The sequence below is a fragment of the Natator depressus genome, chromosome 4 (assembly GCF_965152275.1).
Source record: "Natator depressus isolate rNatDep1 chromosome 4, rNatDep2.hap1, whole genome shotgun sequence".
Taxonomy (NCBI): domain Eukaryota; kingdom Metazoa; phylum Chordata; order Testudines; family Cheloniidae; genus Natator; species Natator depressus.
Window position 1 is genome coordinate 41,248,419 of NC_134237.1, and position 21,711 is coordinate 41,270,129.

General features: G+C 43.2%; 1 protein-coding gene across 2 annotated transcripts in view; it reads left to right on the forward strand.

Moving 5' to 3' along the window:
• The first annotated feature begins 51 nt into the window (after positions 1-51).
• AFG2A (AAA ATPase AFG2A) overlaps positions 52-21,711 on the forward strand; it is a 305,716-nt gene continuing 284,056 nt past the window's right edge. Inside the window, exons 1-8 of one of the 2 annotated variants that reach the window (XM_074950826.1) lie at positions 52-227; positions 2,049-2,173; positions 2,832-2,989; positions 8,927-8,985; positions 10,238-10,873; positions 12,602-12,731; positions 15,257-15,313; positions 16,490-16,613. In XM_074950826.1, the coding sequence (XP_074806927.1) occupies positions 98-227; positions 2,049-2,173; positions 2,832-2,989; positions 8,927-8,985; positions 10,238-10,873; positions 12,602-12,731; positions 15,257-15,313; positions 16,490-16,613 (1,419 nt within the window). In that variant the 5' untranslated portion in view covers positions 52-97. The remainder of the gene's footprint in view (positions 228-2,048; positions 2,174-2,831; positions 2,990-8,926; positions 8,986-10,237; positions 10,874-12,601; positions 12,732-15,256; positions 15,314-16,489; positions 16,614-21,711) is intronic. The other variant, XM_074950828.1, reaches the window with a different exon arrangement.

The window sequence follows — 21,711 nt, forward strand, 5'->3', positions numbered from 1 at the left end:
GGGCGGGGACTGGGGGCGGCGCCGGCCTTTGCACTCTGGTTAGGAAGCACTTCCAGGGGCCGCGCACGTGTTCGCTGCCCAGCCGGCTGCTCCGGCCATGTCGGCCTCCAAAAGAAAGAGCAGGGGACGGCTGCCCCCCGAGAGCGGCTCCCCCAGCGTCACCCCGGGGCCGGCGGAGCGGCCCCCTCCTCTGCTGACGCTGGCGGCTGCAGACTTCTTGGAAAAAGGTACGGTGCGAGCGGCAGGCGCTGGGGAGGCGTCTCTCCAGCCAGGCGGCTGCTGCTCCCTCGCTGTGCCGGGGGCTGGAGGGGAAAGTTTGCTTGAAACACCTGCCGCCTGCAAAACCCTTCTTCCTCTGTGCCTGGGGGAAGAGACTTTAAACCCTGTAGAGACGAACAAATGTATTTGAGCATAAGCTTTCGTGAGCCGATGAAGTGAGCTGTAGCTCACGAAAGCTTATGTTCAAATACATTTCCTTAGTCTCCAAGGTGCCACAAGTACTCCTGTTCTTTAAACCCCGTAGAATAGTCCTGGGGAAAACAGGTTTTTCAACAGTCCAGTTTGCTTCCTCCCTTTCAGCTGTTTGACTTTTTGGTGACTTTCCTGGACCAGTCGATGTTCATGTTGGATTATAAGACATCAGCACAACTTTGGGGTTGTAGCATTTTAAACGTGCTTAAATTCAAGTAAAGTTCTGTGTGTGTGTATGGGGAGGGGAGGGGAAATATGCAAATTCAAAAATTCAGTGAACAGTGCTGCATATCTGGTGAATTATTCAACAAAAATAAGACTGTAATTGTTATAATGTAAAGCTGCAACTTTGCCATTGGTGCCCTACAGGCCTGTGTTTTGATCATATACTCATGCAAAGGCACGCTGGCATAGATCTGATAGGATTGGAACCAAAAGGCACATCTGCTACAATGCAGCACAGTGTATATAGTATGGAATAAATATAGGTCCTAATCTTGCAGATACTCTCTCATGTGAGTATTCCCATTGATTTTAATGGGACTTCTTATGTGTAAGCATTTGCAGGATTGGAACCATATAACTCTGTTCTTCAGTGTAAAAACAGATATTAAAAGGCTTGTGCAAGAGCAGGCTACCACCCACTGAGGCTGGCTATCATTAAATGGAGCTTTTGGATTTTTAAAAAATTGTGTCTTTTCTGTATGCAACCCTATTTATCCAAACATAAATAACTCCACAGAAACTACGAAGTAAAGTTAAAAACAAAGTAAGAAAGCAGTAATGTTAAATGATTAAAAAAAAAGACATGCTCATTGCGCCTTTAAGAATGAAAGTATACTGTTCTCTGTTTTGGTTTCTATCTTCATGCTGCAGCAGCTCCCAGTTAAACTGAACAATTCATTAGTAGACTCTAGTACTTAAAAAAAAAAAAAAACACGCTCCTGTTGCAGAAATATTTTCGTAGAGACATGGCTCCTGTGTTGTGCTGTTCTTTTCATTGCCATCTGCCCACCACATTAGGTATTGAAAAGATCTGGAATTGGTAAGGGATATGCAGACCTTCTCCTCTGTATCACTGGTTCAGATCATGAGCAAGGTGGTACAGACCAAAAGTTATGATCAGGTAGCTGTTAAGAAACCTAGCTGTATAGGACAGAACTGCCCCCCCCCCCCCCAAATAAAAATAGAGACTGAATGGCTGAAGAAACTGGTTTTCAAGGAAGATTAAGAGGAGTTGTAACCTCTTCCATCTGAGTGGTAGTCAAAAGGTAGCACATGTATCAAGCTGCCTTGAAATTGATTGTGACTATCTGTCCAATTCCTCATGTGCTAAAGTCACAAACCCCACCATCATGATTCGTTCTCTAGCGTTAGAACTGAATAGGCATAGATACTGAACAGGCATGCTTGTTTTTGTGGTGTAGTGAATCTTACAGCAGGGGTAATGACAATGCAACCGTTTGATGTCGGAACAGAGTCTTGTTTGCAGTCTTGTCCCTCTGAGTTGGCACATGTTATAAGCACTAAGTTCACTTACTGTACAAAAGAATGACATGTTTTCTCTAATATTTTAGCAGATGACAGAGTTCCTACAATGTACAGAAGAGTCCTTGTGCAACTAGGACTCAACAGTATGAAGTCAGCAAATATATGCATAGGTCGACCAGTCTTGCTTACCAGTGCAGATGGAAAACAAGAGGTGAGATTTCTTTTTCTGTCTGTTAGGCTAATTTTATGCTTGGCTAAGTGGTGGATTGCAGTTCGGTCACAAGTGGGAGATGAGTTTTGAGATTTCAAAATTCCAGTTTTGAATTCTAGTTCTCCACACAATTAGTGCAGTTATGTGTTATACTTCAGGATTGGAAAAACAGATGAATTGTGTATCAGGCTATTTTTGCAGCTTGGTGTTGAGACTTGTGCGCAGCTTCTGATTGCTCTATGCCTGGATTTAGCTAGTGCCATTAATTGTTTTCAAGAATAATAAGTCACTCCATTTTATTTCTTTTTTTTTAAATGGCGAAGGGGAGTGAACCCCAGACAACTGACTATGCTCTTCCATTATCTACAGAAAAACTCTGTCCTTAGTTATATATTCTCTCTCATTCACAAAATCTAAGCCGTATATTTTTAGAAAGCATTTTAGTTCAGCCCTTAAGGAGTCCAGTGCTAATTGCCTTGCATTTTAAGTGTTTGTGGAATATTTCATTTTAACCCAATCCTTAATCCCTTGTGGAGTTTGATTTAAAAGGCATGAAGGTTTTTTCACCTTTTACTAGGGAATGACAACTGAAAAAAAGCTCTTAATCACCAAGTGGTTTTTTGTTTGTTTTTTTTTTTAAATTTGAAACTCTATGTAGGTTTGTACAGCTTGGCCAATTGCAGGCTTCCCAGGAGGGAAAGTTGGCCTAAGTGGAATCACTCAGAAGAATCTGCGAGTGAAACCTGGTGAGGCAGTCACTGTCCAGCCTGTGATCGGTGCAGTGGTGCAGGCAGAAGAACTAGATGTGAAGCTGAGGTTTGGAATTTTTCTGTGAACATTACTTCCCATGTTCTGGAATCTGTGTGTTATAGATCAAGTTCAGGCTTGTTGTAGGTAGATGCAGGTCCGCTTTCCTTTTTAATGAGACTTAAAATATTGACAGGATTGGGGCCTAATTTTGTTTTGGGAAGTAGCATAATACTGCCTCCTGTAACCCTTCCTGGGCTGGAGCCCTGTGTGAGTTCTGCACTCAGAAGATTTGATGAGTTGGGCTTTAGCTAAACTGACTGAAAGATTTAATGTAGCCTGTATCCATTTATAAATTGCATATTTGTGTCTCAGTTCTCAGGTAACTGATAAGCACTTCCTGGTGTCCGGGTGCTGCAAAACTGCATTAACAGGCATCTTGGTGCTACTAAACTGAGAGGAATAGTCTGACTAGGTTTGAAGGGGCTTTTGTTCCCCAAGTCCTTTTAGTATACTCTCAGATTCCTTAACGCCAGGAGGGATTGCGGATAGCAGCACTGACCACTGGTTGCTTTGGAGCTTTCCAAACCCGTCCTGCCCGGCTGGTATATCGAGGTGTGCTATCTTCTTGTAGGATCAGCGTATGTCCTTGAGGGCAATTTCTCTGAAGCTTTCCAGGAGTCCCTCTTGGGAGCCGTAGAGCTGCTGTCTCCCAGCAACAGTCTGGAACCTCCTGCTTTAAAACCCTTTTGCCACCCTTGGCTAGAGGGGCAGGGTCAGCCTGCCCAGATTAGCTCTTCTACCCCTGTGTCATTGGTGTGGGGTTTGTACACCCCATCACAATTTGTTATTGATAATTGAAAAGGAAAAATGAAATCATGAAGGGAAGCATGTCAAGATAATAGGAAATAGGAGCTAGCAGGTATTTTATATATTTATTAGTTTCTTGACCTAATATCTCCTTTAGAAACAGAAGTTGTGCTAAGTTGGTTCAGGCAATTCTTTGTGACCATAAAATAAAAAAAAATGTTTGTAATTTGGTTTCAGGTTATTTAAAGGATGAGCATGGTCTCTGCTTAAAAGAGATCCTGTCAGGTTAAAAGAAATATTAGAAAAACTCATTACTTTTGTGTTGTGAATATTGTAATTAAGAGGCTGATCATAGAATCGAAGAATATCAGGGTTGGAAGGGACCTGAGGAGGTCATCTAGTCCAACCCCCTTCTCAAAGCAGGACCAATCCCCAACTAAATCATCCCAGCCAGGGCTTTGTCAAGGCTGACCTTAAAATCTTCTCAGGAAGGAGATTCCACCACCTCCCTAGGTAACGCATTCCAGTGTTTCACCACCCTTCTAGTGAAAAAGTTTTTCCTAATATCCAGCCTAAACCTCCCCCACTGCAACTTGAGACCATTACTCCTTGTTCTGTCATCTGCTACCACTGAGAACAGTCTAGATGCATCCTCTTTGGAACCCCCTTTCAGGTAGTTGAAAGCAGCTATCAAATCCCCCCTCATTCTTCTCTTCCGCAGACTAAACAATCCCAGTTCCCTCAGCCTCTCCTCATAAGTCATGTGCTCCTGCCCCCTAATCATTTTTGTTGCCCTCTGCTGGACGTTTTCCACTTTTTCCACATCCTTCTTGTAGTGCGGGGCCCAAAACTGGACATGGTACTCCAGATGAGGCCTCACCAACGTCGAATAGAGAGGAACGATCATGTCCCTCAATCTGCTGGTAGTGCCCCTACTTATACATCCCAAAATGCCATTGGCCTCCTTGGCAACAAGGGCACACTGTTGACTCATATCCAGCTTCTCGTCCACTGTAACCCCTAGGTCCTTTTCTGCAGAACTGCTGCCTAGCCATTCGGTCCCTAGTCTGTAGCGGTGCATGGGATTCTTCCGTCCTAAGTGCAGGATTCTGCACTTGTCCTTGTTGAACCTCATCAGATTTCTTTTGGCCCAGTCCTCTAATTTGTCTAGGTCCCTCTGTATCCTATCCCTACCCTCCAGCGTATCTACCTCTCCTCCCAGTTTAGTGTCATCTGCAAATTTGCTGAGGGTGCAATCCACACCATCCTCCAGATCATTTATGAAGATATTGAAAGAAACCGGCCCGAGGACCGACCCTTGGGGCACTCAACTTGATACCGGCTGTCAACTAGACATGGAGCCATTGATCAGTTGAGCCCGACATTCTAGCCAGCTTTCTATCCACCTTTTAGTCCATTCATCCAGCCCATACTTCTTTAACTTGCTGGCAAGAATACTGTGGGAGACCATGTCAAAAGCTTTGCTAAAGTCAAGGAACAACACGTCCACTGCTTTCCCCTGATCCACAGAGCCAGTTATCTTGTCATAGAAGGCAGTTAGATTAGTCAGGCATGACTTGCACTTGGTGAATCCATGTTGACTGTTCCTGATCACTTTCTTCTCCTCCGAGTGCTTCAGAATTGATTCCTTGAGGACCTGCTCCATGATTTTTTCCAGGGACTGAGGTGAGGCTGACTGGCCTGTAGTTTCCCGGATCTTCCTTCTTCCCTTTTTTTAAAGATGGGCACTACATTAGCCTTTTTCCAGTTGTCCGGGACCTCCCCCGATCACCATGAGTTTTCAAAGATAATGGTCAATGGCTCTGCAATCACATCCGCAGTGCATCCGGCCCCATGGATTTGTGCTCGTCCAGCTTTTCTAAATAGTCCCGAACCACTTCTTTCTCCACAGAGGGCTGGTCACCTCCTCCCCGTGCTGTGCTGCCCAGTGCAGTAGTCTGGGAGTTGACCTTGTTCGTGAAGACAGAGGCAAAAAAAGCATTGAGTACATTTGCTTTTTCCACATCCTCTGTCGCTAGGTTGCCTCCCTCATTCAGTAAGGGGCCCACACTTTCCCTGGCTTTCTTCTTGTTGCTAACTTACCTGAAGAAACCCTTCTTGTTACTCTTAACATCTCTTCCTAGCTGTAACTCCAGGTGTGATTTGGCCTTCCTGATTTCACTCCTGCATGCCTGAGCAATATTTTTATACTCTTCCCTGGTCATTTGTCCAATCTTCCACTTCTTGTAAGCTTCTTTTTTGTGTTTAAGATCAGCAAGGATTTCAATGTTAAGCCAAGCTGGTCGCCTGCCATATTTACTATTCTTTCCACACATCGGGATGGTTTGTCCCTGTAACCTCAATAAGGATTCTTTAAAATACAGCCAGCTCTCCTGGACTCCTTTCCCCCTCATGTTATGCTCCCAGGGGATCCTGCCCATCAGTTCCCTGAGGGAGTCATAGTCTGCTTTTCTGAAGTCCAGGGTCCGTATTCTGCTGCTCTCCTTTCTTCCCTGTGTCAGGATCCTGAACTCGACCATCTCATGGTCACTGCCTCCCAGGTTCCCATCCACTTTTGCTTCCCCTACTAATTCTTCCCTGTTTGTGAGCTGCAGGTCAAGAAGAGCTCTGCCCCTAGTTGGTTCCTCCAGCACTTGCAACAGGAAATTGTCCCCTACACTTTCCAAAAACTTCCTGGATTGTCTGTGCACCGCTATATTGCTCTCCCAGCAGATATCAGGATGATTGAAGTCTCCCATGAGAACCAGGGCCTGCGATCTAGTAACTTCCGTGAGTTGCCGGAAGAAAGCTTCATCCACCTCATCCCCCTGGTCCGGTAGTTTATAGCAGACTCCCACCATGACATCACCCTTGTTGCTCACGCTTCTAAACTTAATCCAGAGACTCTCAGGTTTTTCTGCAGTTTCATACTTGAGCTCTGAGCAGTCATACTGCTCCCTTACATACAATACAACTCCCCCACCTTTTCTGCCCTGCCTGTCCTTCCTGAACAGTTTATATCCATCCATGACAGTACTCCAGTCATGTGAGTTATCCCACCAAGTCTCTGTTATTCCAATCACATCATAATTCCTTGACTGCCAGGACTTCCAGTTCTCCCTGCTTGTTTCCCAGGCTTCTTGCATTTGTGTATAGGCACTTGAGATAACTCACTGATCGTCCCTCTTTCTCAGTATGAGGCAGGAGCCCTCCCCTCTCGCATGCTCCTGCTCGTGCTTCCTCCCGGTATCCCACTTCCCCACTTACCTCAGGGCTTTGGTCTCCTTCCACCAGTGAACCTAACTTAAAGCCCTCCTCACTAGGTTAGCCAGCCTGCTTGCGAAGATGCTCTTCCCTCTCTTCGTTAGGTGGAGCCCGTCTCTGCCTTGTACTCCTCCATCCCGTGGTCAAAGAATCCAAAGCCTTCTCTCCGATGCTGCAAAGTCCCTACTGATTGAGTAGTTGAGGCCAAAAGAAGTATTTATATGAGTGTGGAGTATTCACATTAGGAAGGGTGAAATAATTTTACAAATCTGACTTCCCTTTAAAAATGTAAATTGTCTCTGGAAATGCTGTTAGTGTAGATTTTGCATTTGCTTAGGTAGAGCAACTAGACTTGAGCCCTATGATTTTGTATAATTTTTGTAGCTGTCTGTGCTCTCAGAAGAATATATGATCAAACCAGTGGTCCATCTAGTCCTGTATCCTGTCTTGTACAGTAGCCAGTAACAGATGCTTCAGAGGAAGGTGTAAAGAATCCCTGAGTTAAGGAATAACCAGCCCTTAGGTCAAGCTTTTTCTAACCTCATCAGTTAATGCTTGGTTTAAGCCTTGAAGCAGGGGTGGCTAACCCGAGCCTGAGAAGGAGCCAGAATTTACCAATGTACATTGCCAAAGAGTCACTGTAATATATCAGCAGCTCCTCAGCTTTTTATGTAGCCAGTTATAAAACTAGGCAAATATCTGGATAAATTGATGTACCCCTGGAAGATGTTTGTGTACCCCAGGGGTATCCATACTCCTGCTTGAGAACCACTGGTCTAAATGACTGCAAGAGTTTTACTTAGATATGTAAAAGTAATTAAATACATATGTTTGCTGCTTTAGGGTCATAAAATTGTATGGCGACTTGAAGTTTCTCAAAAATTTTTGATATGTTTCTTGTCCTAGAATTTTCTCCTTGATCAGTAAAAGTATTTGGGAAGAGACCTTTTGTGATTAGTAGACTTAGAACTCCCTCTGTTGACCATAATTTTAGTTGCAGTTTCTGTATCTGGTGTGTGTTCTTTTTTTTTAAAATGTTTTTTGTTTAATTTGTTTTTGAGAAGCATCTTTCTTTCTTTTAGTGTAAAGGGGAAAAGGATAATTTGTGATGATCATCTACAAATATTTCAAGGGTGTAAATATAAATGCCAAGGAAGTGGAATAATTATTTAACATGGTTACGGAACAAGGTAAAGTTAGGGACAAAACACAGAGAGAAAATTTAGGCTAACTATCAGGAAAAAAAATCCTGAAAGTGTGGTGTGTTAGACCATTGATATTCTTGATAGGTAAATGGTTTAAGAGCCCACATTTAAAACTGAATTGCACGAAGTACAGTACTAGAGAATATATCTCAGGGAAAACCTTGCACAGTTGGAGTAAAGGTCAGTCCTCAGATCTGCAAATGCTCACATTTGTGCTTACCTTTACAAATGCATGTATTGCCCATTTAAATCAATGGATTACTCGTGTATGAAAGTATTTGCAGGCCTGTGGTATAAAATGTGGTATTTACTGATTCTGTAAATGTAGTAACCACCCTCACTGTAAGTCAGAACTGTAGTCACTTGGGAGATACATATATCTCATGCTTCTTGTTTTAAGGAATGATAAATCTTGACTTATATTGTTGTAAATATAGTATTTTATATGAAGAATCCAAAGAAATGGTAATATTTAAGCTGGTTGTTAATTAGCTTTAGAGCAAATATATTTACATTGTATTTATCACTAGACTACAATGAGTCAAATAGAGCAACTTGTAAATTTTCCCGTAAGTTTCTTCTGTTTGCAGAGTTAAATTATATCCTATACTGCAAAACAAAGAATTTACTGTTAATATGAGTAAATCATGGTTTATCAATATTATAGACTGATTCTGTTTTTAGAATTACTAGGGGATTGTAAAATTGTTTTTCATCACAACCACAGGGACAAAGATGCCTGTATTAATGTTGAAGACTTGTCTGTCTGTCTTTTGCGAAATCTAGGTAAGTGGTTTGTGTTTTTTGTTTTACATATATATTTTAGTAGAGAAGCTGTTTCTTGAGAGTAAATATCAGTCACCTACCATCTTCATCAAAGGCTTATTCCAAAATGACTGTTGCCTCGTTAGCATTGGTCATAGGCCTTTAGCTTGTTTTACAAACTCTGTAAACTTTTTATTGACCTATTCATTCTGGGCGACATCACCTCACTATGATATAAATATCAAATAATAATATACTTGCATGAAACATAGTTTTCAGTCCGTCATGGTTGCAATCAGTTCATTCTGAGATGGTTTAAAAGTCTTCCTTGGTCTTCTGCATTATAATGTGATGCACTCCAAACAATTGTGGTTATGAATTTATTTCTGTTATGAGGAGAGAGAATTCAAAACTCTGCCATGAGGTTTAGTACAATTTTTAGTGTATCAGTATTTACATTCAATATATTTGACACCCTGAGCCTCCCATCATATTGGACAAAACTGATGCTCCTTGTTTTGTAGATAATTTCCTATCCCTTTTTACATAGCTAAAAAAAGTTTAGTCCATCTACTCAAACATTTAATTGCTATAGAGTAGAAGCAATGGATTGTACTCCATCAGTACATTAATAGTGGTATTGCCAACCCCAAAAGTAGAAAAAATCATGAGATTGGATTAAAATCTTGTGATTAAAAATAAATTTTGGGTTCTTTTTATTTGTCTTCTAGTTTGGGGCTGTTTAGGCTGCAGTTGGGTCATATTTTGAAGCTGTTCTCTGCAACCAGGAGGGCAAATCTTTTTTTTTTTTTTTTTTTTTTTAAAAGAAGAGAGAGAGCTGAGATTCTCACGTAACCACATGACTCCAGGAGCTGGGATTTAAAGTAAAACATCATGTCTCATAAGACTTGTGATAAATCTTGAGTCAGTGGACAACACTAATAAATAGAGAGTTTCTATTTCTAGCAAAGACAGTTCCTTAATCTGCAACTTTTTATGAGCTCCAAAATTTAAAACAACCAGAAATATACCAATGGCCAGTCATTCAGAATACTTATCCTTGTATAGGCTGGCTATGTTTGAAGGCATCATTTTAGATGAGAACTGTATTTTCCTGTCTTTTTATCACCTCGACTTTTAGGACAGTTAATTTGTGACATCCGTTTTAGAGGTTTGCTGATGGAAAAATTGTTCTAATTCATTTGTATTTGAAAATTATTGCTGGAAAATAAGATTAATATGTATGCTTTTTTAAAATTTAATCTTGTTGTAGATGGGAAGATAGTTTTGCCAGGCAACCTTTTGCATCTCACTTTCTATGGCAAACCTTGCAACTTGATGGTGACCAGAGTGAAAGGAACAGATGGGGTCCTGCTGAAAATGCAGAGCAGTACTGTTTTCAGTGAAACACAAGAGACAGTCCTTGAGAAGACTGATTTGGAGACCAGCGCTCTAAACTTGTCTTTGCAGCTCAGAAAGTTGGACATAGAAGACAACCAGGAAGGAGCATCTACCAGCACTCCATGCAAGCTGATGGCTCAAAGTTCACCAGTTACTTCAAATGCTGTGGTGATAGGGGGTGAGCAGGATTATGACCGGACAGATGAGTTCTGTGACGAGGGGAATGTCAGAGACCTTATTGACGGCTCTGAATTAATCAGAGACAAAGACAGCATGAGATTGTTGCCCATTGGCAAAACTGGAGCAAAATGCAATTTGGATACATTTTATTTCATTTCTTCAAGAACTAGAGTCAATTTCATCGAGAATCGGACCATTGCAACAGAAGAACATGACTGTAAACCTAACCTTACCTATGACATGATAGGTGGTTTAAGCAGCCAGCTACAGACTATTAGAGAAACAATTGAACTGCCCCTGAAGCAGCCTGAATTGTTCAAGTGTTACGGTATGATGTCTAAGAGTTGGTTTTTGTCATCTAAGACAATGTTTTTCTTTAACTTCCCGCTTCTTTCATCCATTTTAACAAGTCATTCTATATGAAACACGCACTCCCTCTCTGTGTGATACAGATTTGATGTACTTTAGTTCCCAACTAAACTCTGTTATAGTTATCTTCTCTACAGTTGTTCCTTTTTTAATAACCAAATGTTTAGGTTGTAAGGATCATGCCTTAGAGAGAAGAGTCTGTGACGGTGTAGTTACCCAGGAGAACTCATGACAAGCAGCAAGGAGTTACAGAGTCAGTCACTTGAAAAATAAAGGTACTCTTCTGTAACTCCACTGCTTAAAGTCTGTTTTTATAGAGTTCAATTAAAAAAAGTGCATTCAAATTAAAGATTGTCTGGCCAATCAAATTCTAGTTTTTACCCTCCTCCCTCTCCCCTTTTAATTCTCTCTGTCTGACCCAGAGTTTCTGCAAATTATAGAAAAGAATATAGTGCAATTCACCCATCTTTCCCTCTGTGAATAGGAAAGGATGCAATGATTTAAATGTTAAAATTATTTATGATGATGATTTCTTAGATTAAATCACAGTGCTTGGAACATTGTAACACAAGATGGAACAAAGCACTAGAGCAGTGGTTCCCAAACTTGTTCTGCCGCTTGTGCAGGGAAAGCCCTGGCGGGCCGGGCCGGTTTGTTTACCTGCCGCGTCTGCAGGTTCGGCCGATTATAGCTCCCAGTGGCCGCGGTTCACTGCTCCAGGCCAACGGGAGCTGCTGGAAGCAGTGGCCAGTACGTCCCTCGGCCTGTGCTGCTTCCAGCAGCTCCCATTGGCCTGGAGCAGCGAACTGCGGACACTGGGATCTGCGATTGGGCTTTGTATCCCTACAGAATACATAGTTCTCAGGAATTTTATCTCATTAGGTTTTGTTCCCTTACCTCTGTGGTACAATTGGCCCTTCTTGTAAAGCTGGCAATAAACTATACAATATTTCATTGACTGTTTGTCATTCTACCATATTTCAGTAATGCTCATTCTGCCAAGGTCCCTTGTCCATTGTCAGGAATTCTAGTTCACCTATTTTTGGCTTTTAAACTTCTTGTTTTTAATTTTTGGGCATGGGCCTATTTTATTGGACTCTAGGCTGAAACTGTTTAATTTTTTCGGAATATACTTGTGTTCCCAATCTGTCTCTAGGCTGTAATTTCTCTTGAGTTTTAACTATATGCAGAGACAGCTTGTTTTACTGACATCCCTAGCAGATGCCCTTGTCTGACCTAGTGCTCATCAGTAGCTGTCAGCTATCCCCAGTCTCTAATATTTGCTATAACAGAGGCACATTCATTCTTATTTTTGATATTTCCAGTGTTTTTTTAATATTATTTAGGGTGTGCATTCCTGTAATGAAGTGGAGTGGTTTTATTGTGCTGGAGGTTTGTACAAACAATATTGTAGGAATCTTGAGTAACATGATAAAGATTTAATTAATGCTAGGTTTTCAATCAGAATTATTTCAATAGGATTACAGGGGAAAAATAACATTTTATATAATCGGTTTTATTAAAAAATAGTATATACCTATATTTCTTAAATAGAAGCATGCAGAATATAGAAATCAGTAATGTAGACATATATATTGTAGAGCGGTGGAGCATGGTGATTTGATTTGTTCACAACTGTCTTAAGCACAAGTAACGCTTTTTCTCTCTGTTTTGTGTTTGTTTAAAGGAATTCCTCCTCCTAGAGGGGTGCTACTCTATGGCCCCCCAGGTACTGGGAAGACCATGATTGCTAGAGCTGTTGCAAATGAAGTGGGAGCCCATGTTTCAGTTATTAACGGTCCTGAAATTATAAGCAAGTAAGTTCATCTAATTTATTACATCAGTAACTTAGAGACATTGGGACAAATTCTGTGCTGGCTTATATCCATTGGAGTTGCACAGTGTATAAATACGTAGAATTGGGTCCAGTACATATGTCCCAAGTCTCAGAAGTTCATGGGGAAGGGATTACGCTGTTTATTGTTCTAGAGTGACAAGTATAGTTGTCACCCCCCCAGTGAAATGAAGTAACAGGAGGCTGTTTTCTTCATTCCTTTGAAGAGGAGTCTTATCTTGTATAGTACAGAGGGGTATGTATGGCAGTGGAATGGGGAAAAAAAGGAAATAATTTGATAAATAATTAGAACTGCATCTGCATGCCAGTTGTATGTCCAACAAGGAAAAAGGATGGTTTGTTAAAGCACAGTAAAATAAAGGATGAGGATATAGATGAGAATTTGTCCAGTTTGACCAATGTACATGGCAGAGCGACATTGCTGGCACATGATGGCATATATCACATTGGTGGATGTGCAGGTAAACGAGCCTCTGATATTGTGACTGATGTGATTAGGCCCGATGATGGTGTCCCCTGAATAGATATGTGGACACAGCTGGCAATGGGCTTTGTTGCAAGGATAGGTTCCTGGGTTAGTGGTTCTGTTGTGTGGTGTGTGGTTGCTGGTGAGTATTTGCTTCAGGTTGGAGGGGCTGTCTGTAAGCAAGGACTGGCCTGTCTCCCAAGATCTGTGAGAGTTATGGGTCGTCCTTCAAGATAGGTTGTAGATCCTTGATGATGCGTTGGGAACACCATCATAGGGCCTAATCACATCAGCCACACTATCAGAGGCTCGTTCACCTGCACATCCACAAATGTGATATATGCCATCATGTGCCAGCAATGCCCCTCTGCCATGTACATTGGTCAAACTGGACAGTCTCTACGTAAAAGAATAAATGGACACAAATCAGATGTCAAGAACTATAACATTCATAAACCAGTCGGAGAACACTTCAGTCTCTCTGGTCACTTGATTAGAGACCTAAAAGTGACAATTCTTCAATAAAAAAACTTCAAAACCAAACTCCAACGAGAGACTGCTGAATTGGAATTAATTTGGAAACTGGATACAATTAACTTAGGCTTGAATAGAGCCTGGGAGTGGATGGGTCGTTTCACAAAGTAAAACTATTTCCCCATGTTTATTTCTCCCACCTCCCTCTCTCCCCCCCCGCTCTCCTGCTGGAATTAACTCATCTTCAGTGATCACTCTCCTTACAGTGTGTATGGTAACATCCATTGTTTCATGTTCTCTGTGTATATAAATCTCCCCACTGTATTTTCCACTGAATGCATCTGATGAAGTGAGCTCTAGCTCACAAAAGCTTATGCTCAAATAAATTTGTTTAGTCTCTAAGGTGCCACAAGTACTCCTTTTCTTTTTGCGGATACAGACTAACATGGCTGCTACTCTGAAACAGTTTATAACAAAAATTATTCTTGTTAATCCCTAAATGCATGACCTTGCACTTTTCACTATTAAATTTCATCCTATTACTATTACTCCAGTTTACAAGGTCATGCAGAGCTTCCTGTAGGATATCCCGGTCTCTCTCTGTATTGGCAATACCTCCCAGCTTTGTGTCATCCGCAAACTTTATTAGCACATTCCCGCTTTTTGTGACCAAGGTCAGTAATAAAAAGATTAAATAAGATTGGTCCCAAAACCGATCCCTGAGGGACTCCACTAGTAACCTCCTTCAAGCCTGACGGTTCACCTTTCAGTATGACCTGTTGTAGTCTCCCCTTTAACCAATTCCTTATCCACCTTTCAATTTTCATATTGATCCCCATCTTTTCCAATGTAGCTAATAATTCCCCATGTGGAACCATATCAAATACCTTACTGAAATTGAGGTAAATTAGATCCACTGCGTTTCCTTTGTCTAAAAAATCTGTTACCTTCTCAAAGAAGGAGATCAGGTTGGTTTGGCATGATCTACCTTTTGTAAAACCATTTTGTATTTTGTCCCAATTACCATTGACCTCAATATTCTTAATTACTTTGTCCTTCAAAATTTTTTCCAAGACCTTGCATACTACAGATGTCAAACTAACAGGCCTGTAGTTACCCGGATCACCTTTTTTCCTTTTCTTAAAAATAGGAACTATGTTAGCAATTCTCCAATCATACGGTACAATCCCTGAGTTTACAGATTCATTAAAAATTCTTGCTAATGGGCTTGCAATTTCATGTGCCAGTTCCTTTAAGATTCTTGGATGAAGATTATCTGGGCCCCTGGATTCAGTCCCATTAAGCTGTTCGAGTTTCACTTCTACCTCGGATGTGGAAATATCTACCTCCATATCTTCCTTCCCATTATCCCTAAGCTCCTCATTAGCCTCATTAAAGACTGAGGCAAAGTATTTGTTTAGATATTGGGCCATGCCTAAATTATCCTTAGGTTTGAACGCCATCTTGTGGCAACTCAAGGAATAGAGTCCCGCCCCAACTTGGAAAACAATAAAAGTTCTGCTTCTAAAATATTGCGATTGTTTCAGGTTTTATGGTGAGACTGAATCAAGATTACGACACATATTTGCTGAAGCCTCTCAACGGTACATTCATTTTCGATCATTCTGATTTACATCCATGTTCATGTGTGATACTAATTTTGACATTATTGTGTAAAGAAAAGCTTATGAAGTTCTCTGGATTGTAATATTTTCCCTGCAGAGGTATTTTAAATGTAGATAAGTTTTATTTATATACAGCTTGGCGCAAAGGAGAGTAATGAAGTTCTAATCTACACATTTTGTGTTTTTGGTCACTTATTATAAGTGCAATGTCATTTAAGGAGGAGGTTGCATATTATTCCAAACCAATTAGCGTGTGTCCTAAATAAAATATTAAATTCTCATCCTAGTTGGCACTAGAACTCAAAACTGTCATTTGCAATAGAAAGGAACCCAAGCCAGATACATTGGATCCAGATCCAGAGTTTGTTTACTTTAGTTCCAAGGGTGTTTAGAAGCAAAGATTTAGTTTGGGCTGATTTCCAATTTCCGGTGGAAATGTTCCGCCACCTGAGCCAAAAGAGATACTCATCTTAAATCAGAGAAGCCCATCTTCTGTTTTACCCATGTTTCATCATAGAAACAGAATGGTAGAAAGTTGTCACTAACTTTATTGAGCAGAAAAACAAAAACCTTATTAAAATCTTACAGAATTTTAATATTGTGTGTGTTTTTTGAAAAACCTGTTGGCGTGGACATGAAAGTTGTGATTACTGTGGGCATGTAGTATGTACTCAAGTGCTTTTAATGGCTATCTGAACCATGTGTGACTGCACCTATAGGGCCAGATTCAGTACTAAAATATTCTCACTCAAGTTTAACCAATAGAATTGTAAACTAAATTAATTTGGAGGGCCAAATTCAACTGAGGACAGGAGCAAGAGAGAACCCAGCTTGACTTTTAGGTCCCAGTTTAAATTTGCAGGGACAGCACCTAGAAAAGCCATCTTTTTACTTGTAAACAGAGTAAGGTCAGTATAGAATCTGAGACACAATAAACATGGAATCACACAATGCAATTATTTTACAGAGTCGTTTATTGGAGCAGAAACATACTTCAGGTCTGAAAGTTTCAGTCACCTAAGAGATTTGGATGCCCCTTAATTTTAAAGGAATTGGGTGTCCATATCCATTAGTTTTGAAAATCGAATCCTAAATGTTTTAAATGCTACTGTGCACAATTGGCAGATAAGTTGCTTTTATTTATTTTTCTTTCAGTCGTCCATCAATTATATTTATTGATGAGCTGGATGCACTCTGTCCGAAGAGAGAAGGGGCTCAGAATGAAGTAGAAAAAAGAGTTGTAGCTTCATTACTAACATTGATGGATGGCATTGGCTCAGTAAGTAAAGTATATTGGTACAATTAGTGTATTAAGGGGAAGAACTGAATAAACTGCATTAGGTTTTGTAGCACAGTCAGGCCAGCATAAGATGAATCAGAAGAAACTTTTAGACTGCAATCTAATATCCTTATTGGATTTAAAGGAAGAGAAGACGTGTGTCCCTTACTAACTATAGACAGGGTTAATAGTAATAAGTGATTTCCTTCAGTAAATTACATTTATTTTAACAGAGTACAGCACCATATTGTTGTGACACTTCATAGAAATTAAATCTCATTTTATATATATATGTGTGTGTGTATTTTGACATTCAGAGACATTTTTGAACTGCAAAAGAAAAGACTATATAGCTTCTTCCATTTGCTTTTTGTCCTTCCCCATCTCCCACTTCTCTGGTTTTTGGAGATAAATGTAAGACTTCAGAGGCATCTTTTTAGCAAGTCAAAACAGATACCAGATTATTTTGCAATTAAATGAAAATACTGTTGGTGGTGGTGGTGTTTTGTTTTTGGTCTGGCCTGGATTGCTGAGGGATCCAAAATCCACATTAAGATACCCTTTCAGTTCCCACACTAAATTTTTTAGGGCCTTATTCAAAGATCGTTGAAGTCAAAGGAGTCTTGCCATTGACTCCAGTAAACTTCGGGTTGGGCCTATATAATCTATTAATTCCTGGTGTGCCACTGCCTAATCATCAACAGGATGGTAGGAGTGGGAGGTCTGCATCTTTCTGCACAGAGTTAGAAGCAGTGTGTATAAAAAAACTTGTGGATGTTAACTGCAAGTTCCCCTTAATCTCCTGCATAAAGTTTTGGAAGCTCAAATAGCCTTCTATATATGGCTACAGGGAGGGGATATTTCCTATTAGCGAAGAGTGATGGATCTTCTTTGTAAGGATAGAGTCTCTCTGGGGACAGTCTGAACACCACACTTTCAAATCTGTCTCAACAAATAATAGCACTACTTAGCTCTTATATAGAGCTCTTCATCGATAGAACCGAAAACACTTTACAGAAGACAGTAAAAGTCCTCATTCCCCCTTTTCAGATGGGGAAACTGAAGAATGGAAAGGTGGAGAGAGTTGAGTAAGGCCACCCAGCAGGATAATGGGAGTGTGGCTAAAACATAGGTCTTATGATTTCTAGTCCAATAACCTGCTACTGCATAGTGGTGCCCCCTGTATCATAGACTTGTAGACGTTAAAGTCAGAAGGGATCATCATGATCATGTAGTCTGACCTCCTGCACATTGCCGGCCACAGAACTTGCCCACCCACTCTTGTAATAGACTCCATAATCTCTGGCTGAGTTACTGAATTACTCAAATCATGATTTAAAGACCTTCCCAGTCATCACCCTAGAACAAATGTTCTGACACATAATATTAAATCAGATCCTTTTCCAAGAGGAAGACCATTTTCGTTGTCTGGAAATATGTAGTTAAATACAGAGTGAGCCCCACGTTTTTGGAGAGGGTAGCCTTTTCTTTTATAAGCCAGAAACCAAATCTCCGCCTTTTTGTCCCTGTTCCAAAATAGATCAGTGTGTTCTGGTTATCCTAAGGAGTAGTACCCTGCTGGAGGAAGATTGTCTGTCTGTCTGTCTGTCTGTCTGTCTGTCTGTCTGCATAATGGGCATGGAATACCTTGTAAAGAAATGAGTCCTTTCTCTTTTGTCTCGATTACTTCATTCATGAATTTCTGCTCCTGCTCTCCCCATCACCACCCTTCTCCCCCTCCAAAAAAAGTGTCACCTTAGAAATTTTTTGATCACTTAAAAAAGAGGAAAATATTATTATTGTTAATGTAATAGTTACCTTCTTGAAATACTTTAAGTTTCAGACTCTTAAATTTTTTTAGCGCTTTAGCTTTTCTCATATTTCCAGAGAAAAATAAATACTCTCATAATAAACATTTAAGAATAAAAATACTTGAGGGGGGTGGAGGTGTTTCTGGATTTTAATGAGTGAACCAGTTCATAAATTATAAATTCTCTTTGGAAACTCTGTTTGCTACTTTACATTGTGTGACAAAGTTCCTCCTCTACCTTGGTGGGTCTTGCGCTTATTGGTGGATTTGCTCGCCTTGGAGCTTCACAGCAGCCCTCAGTTTGGCTGTTTTCGTGAACCCACAGTCCAAGTCAACTTCTCCTTTGTCTGACCAGAAGTTGGGAGGTTTGGGGGGAACCCGGGCCCGCCCTCTACTCTGGCTTCCAGCCCTGGGCCCTGTGGAATGCAGCTGTCTAGAGTGCCTCCTGGAACAGTTGTGTGACAGCTACAACTCCCTGGGCTACTTCCCCATGGCCTCCTCCCAGCACCTTCTTTACCCTCACCATAGGACCTTTCTCCTGGTGTCTGATAATGCTTGTACTCCTCAGTCTTCCAACAGTACACGTTCTCACTCTCGGCTCCTAGCACCTCTTGCTCCCAGCTCCTTACACGCACACCACAAACTGAAGTGAGCTCCTTTTTAAACCCAGGTGCCCTGATTAGCCTGCCTTAATTGATTCTAGCAGCTTCTTGATTGGCTGCAGGTATTCTAGTCAGCCTGTCTGTCTTAATTGTCTCCAGAAGGGTTTTGATTGTTCTGGAACCTTCCCTGTTGGAGGACGGACCGTCCCTAGCTTGCTCCCCAGCTATCTGCTTTCTTTCTTTCCTAAAGCCCCCTGGCCCGGATTTTTCTTACTTTTGGACCCTGCCTTAGTCCCCCCCCCCCGGACCGGGCTGGACGCTTTGCTGATTTAGTTTGATTTTCTGCCGCTTTTGCTTTTTTTTTTGGATTGCTGACAAGTCGCCATCTTGCAGTCAACACTACCCCCCCTCGCCTGCTTTCGGGCGCAGCTATTTGTCTTAGCTGAACCCCCGGAGGAGGGGGGGGAAGATTGTCGATTTTGCTGTTTGGAGGGGGAGTGAAAGCCCCCAGACCCAGCCGCTTTGCTGGCAGCTCGGACTATCTTTACAACATTCTTAGCATGCCGGAAGCCTTGGAACACAGCCAACACGGCCGGAGAAGAAGGACTTCAGAAGACAGGAGACATAATTTAAACAGCTACGAATCATCGTGAAGGGGTCGTAAGACTGAGTTTTTTTTTTCGAATTCTACTCTCGTGGGGGGGAGTTTGACTGTGTTTTAATTGCATTTGTGGCGGCACAGGGGGTGTGGCAATAAGCTGCCCCCCTGATCCATCGGTGCCCGCTCCACCCCCCCCCACCATTACTACAACTGTCACGACCCCCCCGCCGCTTCGTCCCTGCTGGCAATTTGCCATCCGCCTTCGGATCCAGCTGTTTGCTTTGAACTTTGCCTTTCGGACCGGACATAACAGCTGACCAAACAAGACTCTTTGGACAAATGTGCGTGGGTTTACCCCCCCACCCCCGGATTGCTTAGCTTATAGCTTGCCCCTATTATTGGATTCCCCCCCCCCCTTGTTCACCCCATTTGGTATTTTTCTCCCCTCCTGTAGCTTAGTAGGGAGGAGTGGTTATTTTGTTTCCCCCCTCCCCCTTTTTCCTTCCGGTGTCTCTCCGTCCCTCCCTGCTTACAATGGCGGGGAATGAGGAAGGCGAGGCCCCTTTAAAAAATTTAGTTGTTTTTCCCCCACCCCCCCCGCCCAACCCCCAATCTTGCCCCCCCCCACCACGATTGCCAAAAAACCTGCCACCGCCCCTGCTGGGGCACCGGCAGCAGGAGGCACCGGAGTGATTACTGCTGCTGCTATGCCCCCTCCCACCTCAGGTTCTAGGAACCCTCTGCCAGCTGGCCGCAAAAGCCAGGACGGGCAGAAAAGAAAGGGCCCCGCCAAAACATCTGGGCCCTCCATGGCAGGGGCGGCTCCCACAGCCGTGGCCTCGTCATCGACCGCAGCGCCCCTCCCTGCAATTCCCTCCACCAGTGCTACATATGTCCCCCCCCCCCCCCCCCCGGCCCCCAGGACGTATGCCCGGGCGGTGGCAGGCTCCCCCCTGCCTGCCGCCTCGTCATCTCGCCCACCCACTGCCTCCGCTACAATCACCAGCAGTCGGGGCCCTTTTTCCGCCCTGACCAGGAAGCACGGTGTCCGTTGCCTCCTGGTGCCCGCCTCGCCCCACGTGGAGACATACGTGCAGGCGTTGGCGAAGGTGGTAGGACCCACGGCTATAGTGGCGGCCTCCAAGATGTATGGGAAGGTCGTTTGTTTCTTAGCTACGGAGGCTGCCGCCCAAGAGGCGGTGGAGAGGGGCCTGGTGGTAGGGGGGGTGTTTGTCCCCCTAGAGCCGCTAGAAGACCTGGGTGTTCGCCTCGTCCTTACCTCCGTTCCCCCCTTTTTACCCAATGCTGCCCTGTTACCCGCTCTCTCCGCCCTGGGGAAGCTTACCTCTGTCATCAGCCCTCTCCCGTTGGGCTGCAGGGACCCCACCCTCCGTCACGTCCTTTCTTTCCGCCGGCAAGTGCAGCTTTTACCGCCGGCGGGGGTGCGTGACGGGGAGGCGCTCGAGGGGTCCTTCTTAGTCCCCTACCAGGGAGCCCGCTATCGGGTCTTCTACTCCACCGGAGAGGCCCGGTGCTACCTCTGCCGCTCGGCCAGGCATGTCCGCAGAGACTGCCCTTTGGCCCGGAGGGGAGGGGCACCTGAGACCCCCGAGACCCGGCAGGATATCGGCCCCGTTGTTGCCGACGCCCCTGGCTGCCCAGCACCTGAAACCAACCCTCCTCCTACTCAATCCACTGCTGCTCCCGCCCGGGCCCAGGAGACTCCTTCCCTACTACGCCCGGGCGAGCAAGGGAGTCCCACCCTTGCTACTACCACCTCAGTAGAGCCTATGGAGGAGGGCGCGACAAAGATATTATCGGGCATAGGAGAGGGCCCACCCCAAGGAGAACCCCCCCCTCCTCATGCTGCCTCACCGCTGCCCCCCCGAACCCCTGAACCATCACCTCCACCCCCTGACACGACCCCTGCTAACCAGCCCCCGGACGACGCTATGGAGGACTGGAACTTAGTCCAGGGGAAACGGAGCAAGCGGAAGGCTCGAGCTCCGCTGCATCCATCCGACGCGGAAGCCCCCCGGAAGACCAGGAAGGGACGCACTGACATCGAGCCCTCCGCTACGACCA